The 6,681-nt window shown below is 43.8% G+C and overlaps 1 protein-coding gene across 3 annotated transcripts; it reads left to right on the forward strand.

Moving 5' to 3' along the window:
- Nucleotides 1–296: 296 nt before the first annotated feature.
- On the forward strand, nucleotides 297–6,325 carry MED7 (mediator complex subunit 7). 3 transcript variants are annotated; one of them, XM_037044818.1, is made up of 2 exons: nucleotides 297–388; nucleotides 5,599–6,325. In XM_037044818.1, the coding sequence occupies exon 2, from the start codon at nucleotides 5,616–5,618 to the stop codon at nucleotides 6,315–6,317; it is 702 nt and encodes a 233-aa protein (XP_036900713.1). In that variant the 5' UTR covers nucleotides 297–388; nucleotides 5,599–5,615; the 3' UTR covers nucleotides 6,318–6,325. The 3 variants fall into 3 exon arrangements, with proteins under 3 accessions (XP_036900713.1, XP_036900714.1, XP_036900715.1); XM_037044819.1 differs by lacking the exon at nucleotides 297–388 and adding an exon at nucleotides 448–818; XM_037044820.1 differs by lacking the exon at nucleotides 297–388 and adding an exon at nucleotides 4,427–4,536.
- Nucleotides 6,326–6,681: the final 356 nt, after the last annotated feature.

Below are 6,681 nucleotides of genomic sequence, written 5' to 3' on the forward strand. Positions count from 1 at the left end.
TGCTGGGAACTGGTCTGCAGGGAACTGGCCTGCAACCAAGGCATGTGCCATGACTGGGAATTGAACCACGATTCTCTGGTTCGTAGGCTTGTGCTCAATCCACTGAGCTACACCAGCCAGGGTTTCTATTGTGGTATTATTAACAGAAAGTTGAGTTACAACCCCACTTTAACTCAACCAGCACTTTCTAGCCCCTGGGCTGGGGAAGAAAAGTATGCGCAGGCGCAATAGCGAGCCAGCGGTCTCAAGTGGGACTGAGTCTCGGTTAAATGACAGCTCTTCCAGCCAATAAAGACACAGCAGCATTGGCTCTTTCCGATGGAGGACGCCGGAAGTCGGATTCGCCTGAGGTGGGGAAGGCGGCTACTAGAGTAAACCCAGGGCTGAGGTGAGTGGGTGGCGACGCTTTGGAGCTCAGTTCTGTGAGGTTTTCCCTTTCCGGACCCCGCTGCGTCCTCTGGGCGCAATGGGAAGGAGGGAGGCCTGGCGGGGAGTCCGCTCGCTGGCCTCCCATTCCCGTGTCCCCGCGCGCGGCCTCCCCGCCGGCCGTGGAGTCCCGGCTGGACAGCCGGCGGGCTCCGGGTGTGGAGGCCCAGCCGGACTGGAGGCGGGGGCACCTGGTTTCCCGAGCCGTGTGGCCTTGGGAGTCACCGTCCCTGCCTGCCCTCCTCAGGGAGCAGCCCTGGAATCGCTGGCTGATGGGGGCGGGGGAGGGGGGTGGACCCCACGCCTAATCGTCCGAGGTTCCTCCGGAGAGGCTTTAAAACTACGTCGTAGCAGCCTCGGTGACAGCGGACAAAGAGAGCGAAGTGTCCGGGGTGAGGCCCGGGCCACGCGCCGCGACGCCTGGCGCTGGGTTTCCCGAAGACCGACACGGCCTTGAAAAGTTCAGCCCAGAGAAGTGACAGAGGAGTCAGCGTGACCTCTCCGCTGCGTCGAGTTCCTTTCGCCCAGTCGGACGCTTGGCAGTGGCCAGAGTTCGGGGAGCTGGCCCCGTGCGGCCGAGAGGACCGAGGCTGGGACTTCCTGCCCCCGACCGCTCACCGACCTTTGGGTCTCGGGCCAGAACCTGCCCTCGCTGAGACCCGGGATCCTTATCTCTGACGCGGAATCCGGGACAGTGCCCAACTCGGAATTGTTACGGAGACTAGGCGAGGGCATAAGACAGTGGTACCTGTCACCCGGTGGCCTTTGGAAAAGGGCGTCTTCATTAGAGGAAGGGGCGGGCATGGTGCCGAGAAGCGCCAGACAGGACTCAGAACCAAAAACGGCTCGAGTGGGTGAAACCTAGGCTGTCCCCGTGTTCTGAAGTCTCTGGTTGTTGTAATTACGGCGTAAATCAGAGAACATTCCTGTTTGGGGGATGGGCACTGCAGTGTTCGGGAGTAAAGAGATGAGAGGCCAGTCAGGCAAATGAGGGAAGATGTTCGCATTTGGAGAATTTGGGTGAAGAGAACGGAACGTTCGTTGTGTTAGTACTGCTCATACTACGTTTCTATGTCTGAATTTGCGTTAAACAGTTTTTGAAAGCTGATTCTAACTTTGCAGCTGTCATAAGCTTGTAAGTGGAACAATCCGCATACTTAGAATCCCCCACCCCATGCACTTTCACCTCTTTTTCTTTAATGGCTGTATTGTATTGTATGCACATTGTGTTTGTGTGTGTGTACTTCTACCAACATTTTTATAGGATAAATTTCTAGAAATAGAACTGTTGAAAGAATATCAGCATTAACATTTTTGATACTGCCGAATTAAATCCCAAATACGTATTTGTTTCCTTTTCTATCAGTTGTGTACGAGAATTTCCCATATTCTCTAGGGTGGATTGGCCTACCACCTAAGGAGGTTAAGTGGTGGTCGAGATGGTGGCTTCTGTGAGGGTTGAGTTGAGTGGGGGACTCCACCCCAGAAGGCTTCCCTGAAGGAGGGGAATTGCTAAAAGCCTGCTTCTAAAATTGGGGTGACCACTCTGAAGAAATGGAGAGGGAGGAGAGTGTGACCTCTGCTAAGGCAGAAATGCGTTAGCTTATCTTTCCACCTTTATTTAGTGTTTGCATTTTCCTTGCCATCTTTTGCCTATTTTCTATTTTAATGTAAGTTTTGAAAAGACTCATTCATTGGACTTTCCCAGAAGATCTAGCACCTTTTAGGGGTTGTTTGGGGTGCTGGGGGTAGAGTTCTGAACAAGACAGGCAATTCCTGAAGTCATAGTGCTTTCCTTCTAATGGGGATGGAATCAGAGAATGCTTTTAGAAAATCAAAATAAAATTTCTAGTGTTTGCCCTGTGTTAGCTTGCAAGCATTTTTACCCCCGAAAAATGGGGTTCCTGTTAATTTTGCTTTTGATGTACTTTCCTATTTGTTTTTATTAAATTTATTGGGGTGACATTGGTTAGTAAGAATATTATGAAAGTTTTAGGTATACATCTGTATAATATGATCTCTGTATACTCCATTGTGTGACCATCACTGTCTAGTGTATGTATTTGACCCTTTACACTACACTCTTTGTTCTTCCCCACCCTCCTTCCTCTCTGGTAACCACCAATTTGTTTTGTTAAATTTATTTTTGGTAGTCAGATCTATTGTTTTTTTTTTTGCAGTAGTCTTAAAATTTGTAGTTATTTCCTTGATAGATTGAAAGCAGCACTAGGATGGAGGCAGTGTTCCTAGTTTAGATGTTTGAGATGTTCCCACTCTGGATCCTTCCTCTACAACTTGCTCTGTGACCACACAAGCAGCTCAACCTTTTTGAGTCTGAGTTGTCTCATCTCTAAAATGGAAAGAGCACCTTTCTTTTCTCAGATTTCTTACAACCATGAGAAGAGTATTCAGAATAGTGTCTGGCATATAGTATACCCTCAAATACTATCCATCATCATGATCATCCCTGGATACTCATTGTCATATATTAACAACAGATTTATGAAGGAGTGAACAAACATTATGAGGGAGTATACGAGGATTTTTGTACGTACTTCCAGATTCTCATTGATTTGGAGCTCAACAAATATTTATGAAGCTCCTGTGTGCATGGTTGTGGACACAGTGAGAACTATATAGTCCAAATTTTTCTCTCATCCAGCTTGTTGTCTGGGTGGGAAGGCGGAACAAATACTGGTGCAGACAATAAATGCCGGAAGGCACAATCTGCTTTTGGTGAATAATCAGAGACGTTCTCTTTTTAGAGGTGACATTTTAAGCTAGTGCCTGAAGCAGGAAGACCCAAAGGCAGAAGAAGCTGTTAAAGGATTGAGTAAGAATACTAGTTTGAAGGCAATATTGCTAGAATTTATAAGGGAGAAGGGATGTGGTGTAAGAATTATGCTGGCCATGATATAGAATAGTAGTGAAAGCAAAAAGATTTTTGGAGAAGCAATTGTATTTCAGCAAGAAGGAATAGTGACTTGGTCACCCTTGATGAATTTGAGGTAGTGAAGGTGTGGAATCAATAGAACTTCATAAATTTGACAGTGATGGGGAGGAGAGGAGGTTGATTAAGATAAGCTTTAGGTTTCTGGATTGAATCCTAGGTAGGTAATGGGGACATATTAGTGATATAGGAAAGATTAGAAACTGGGAGGAATAGGTTTAGGCTTTTACGTGCATCTAGGGAATGAAATCAGTTTTTTTAAAAAAAACTTTGAACACTTTATGAGACTTCCAGAAGGGGCTCAGAGGCCTGGACTGGAGGTGTAAAGAGTCATAAACATAGACCAGGGTTTTTCTACTTTGACAGAATATATTGGCATTTTGAGCTGGATAATTCTTTGTTGTGGAGGGCTGTCCTGTGCACTGTAAGTGTTCAGCAGCGTCCCCAGCATCTACCCATTAGATGCCACTAGTGCCCCTTCAATTGTGACAATTAAAAATGTCTCCAGAACTTGCCATGTGTCTCCTTGGTGGGTAAAATTGACCCTGGTTGAAAACCACAGGTAGAAATGGTATTAAAAGCTATGGAATTGTCCGCGATCACCCAAGGAAGAATTTAAAGCACAAGTCTAAAAGGAGTGGCCGGCAAGATTGCTGCAGATAAGTTCTTTTTGACAATTTCTGGAATTAATTCGCAGTGTTTAAAAATTGAGAGATGTCACATAAAAATCTGAGTTTGGGCCCTCTCTCGAAAAATTGAAGAAACTGAGAAACAGTTCATCTTCATTCCTACAGGAATGCTATGTCTAGAAATTTTGAGATCTGGCATGTGTGTGCTTAGTTCACTCTAATCCCTGCCCCATAGTGCTTCAGTCTTTATGTTGCTTGCCTTTTCAAGTTTGTGAATCCCTAATTTAGAGACAAGAGGTTCCAGGGCAGTTTTCTGGGATGCCCTATGTCTCATAGGGTGTTCAAACTTCAAACTTAAAAAATTGATTTGCTTTTATCTTCTGTTTATACCCTTATGAAATAGGGTATAGCCTATTCCTCCCTATTTCTGATCTTCCTTATCTCAGTAACACGTTCCCATTATCCACACCAACATTAAACTTTGGAGAAAGGAGAAGGGCAGTACTGGAGACTGGGAGAGTGATTAGTGAGGTAGGAGGAAAACAAATGTGGGCTCTCAAAACCTGGGTGGGGAGGGGAATATGTTGAAGAAAATGCTGCTGATAGGCTGAGTAAACAACACCATAGAAAAATACCCAATGGATGATCATGTGGTGATTGCTGATGACCTTGAGCAGTTTTTGTGGGGTTAGGAGGTTGAAGCCAGGTTGGGTAATAACAAAAATGAATATGCAGAAAGCTAGTAAAGCAGTGAATTGGGGGCTGGTATAGTTATAGTAACTCATGATGCCTATGCCCACTGCCTCATTGATTCTCTACCGCTGTGGCTTGGTGGAAACTCAGGGATATCCAAGAGCTGTTCTTAGAACTTCACAAATTTCATGTATAAAACTGCCTCCTATTATTTGCCATCTTTGATGTTGAATGGTGGTTTATATCTTGAAAATCTAATAAGATCAGTCTCAACGAGCATTTGGAAGGGAATCTTATCATTTTATGATGAAATAGATGTTATTGTGGCCATAAAAGATACATTTGTGTTTGAAATTTCTGTAGCAGAAGTAGAAAACTAGTAGAGTACCTTGCAGAAAAAAATGGTGCGAAATTGGATCATCATTTTATCAAAACAGCTCAGATGATACCAGCTGTCTGGAATATAACAATGTTAATTTTTGTCATAGTGTTTATTAGAGTTTTAAGTGTTTGCTTTTGGAAATCAGTCTATAATATAAAACAAAAGGTGTACATGCGATAGGGAGACAGCATGGATAGTTTGGCTATAGAAAGGAGTAGAGAAATAGGGCATAACTGGTGAGGAGTGGAATCTAGATTTTCTTTATAGGTGAAAAACATGCTACAGCGTATTTTTTTATGCTAGCGAAAGTATCAAGTAGAGAAGGAAGGTATTTGGATAATTGGAGTAGGATGGCAGCCTTTCCCTGTTGTAAATGTTAGTTTTAGAAACTAAGGAGATTATTTTCTGTTGGGCCCCAAACTGCTAGGGTGAAAAAAGGAAAATGTTCTGTCTCTAGGCGTGCACTGTGACAGGTTTGTTTTGTAGAAGCACTCTAAATCTTTGGTCTGTTTCTATAGGTTCTTGATCTTCTACAATGGGTGAGCCACAGCAAGTGAGTGCCCTTCCACCACCTCCAATGCAGTACATCAAGGAGTATACGGATGAAAATATTCAGGAAGGCTTAGCTCCCAAGCCTCCACCTCCAATAAAAGACAGTTACATGATGTTTGGCAACCAGTTCCAATGTGATGATCTTATCATCCGCCCTTTAGAAAGTCAGGGCATTGAACGGCTTCATCCTATGCAGTTTGATCACAAGAAAGAACTGAGAAAACTCAACATGTCTATCCTTATTAATTTCTTAGACCTCTTAGATATTTTGATAAGGAGCCCTGGGAGTATAAAACGAGAAGAGAAGCTAGAAGATCTTAAGTTGCTTTTTGTACATGTACATCATCTCATAAATGAATACCGACCCCACCAAGCAAGAGAGACCCTGAGGGTCATGATGGAGGTACAGAAACGTCAACGCCTTGAAACAGCTGAGAGATTTCAGAAGCATCTGGAAAGAGTCATTGAGATGATTCAAAGTTGCTTGGCTTCTTTGCCTGATGATATACCCCATTCAGAAGCAGGAATGAGAGTAAAAGCTGAACTAATGGATGCTGATGATAGCAACAATTGTACTGGACAGAATGAACAACAAAGAGAAAATTCAGGTCATCGGAAAGACCAGATTATAGAGAAAGACGCTGCCTTATGTGTTCTAATTGATGAAATGAATGAAAGACCGTGAAGGATGTTTCTTTTTCTGTTGTTTTTCTTTTTTCCTTTCAGTAAATAGTATCACATGTTTGTTAATTTGCTCTTGGGGAGTCTTAAAAAAGATTTAACTAAGAGTTATGTGAAGAGCCTAACTCTCCAACTTGATCAATTATGAGATGTCACGGGCAGTAATATCACTTAACAGCAAACATAAGCAAATGAATATGACTACATTAAGAGTAATCAATTTAGCTCTGGCTAGTGTGGCTTAGTGGATTGAGCACTGGCCTGTGGACTGAGAGGTCACTGGTTTGATTCCCAGTCAAGGCACTTGCCTGGGTTGTGGGCCAGGTCCACAGTTTGTTCAAGAAGCTACTGATTGATGTTTCTCTTGC

Source organism: Sturnira hondurensis, unplaced genomic scaffold (assembly GCF_014824575.4).
Source record: "Sturnira hondurensis isolate 20B ecotype Veracruz unplaced genomic scaffold, ASM1482457v3 Scaffold0004152, whole genome shotgun sequence".
In the NCBI taxonomy this organism is placed as follows: domain Eukaryota; kingdom Metazoa; phylum Chordata; class Mammalia; order Chiroptera; family Phyllostomidae; genus Sturnira; species Sturnira hondurensis.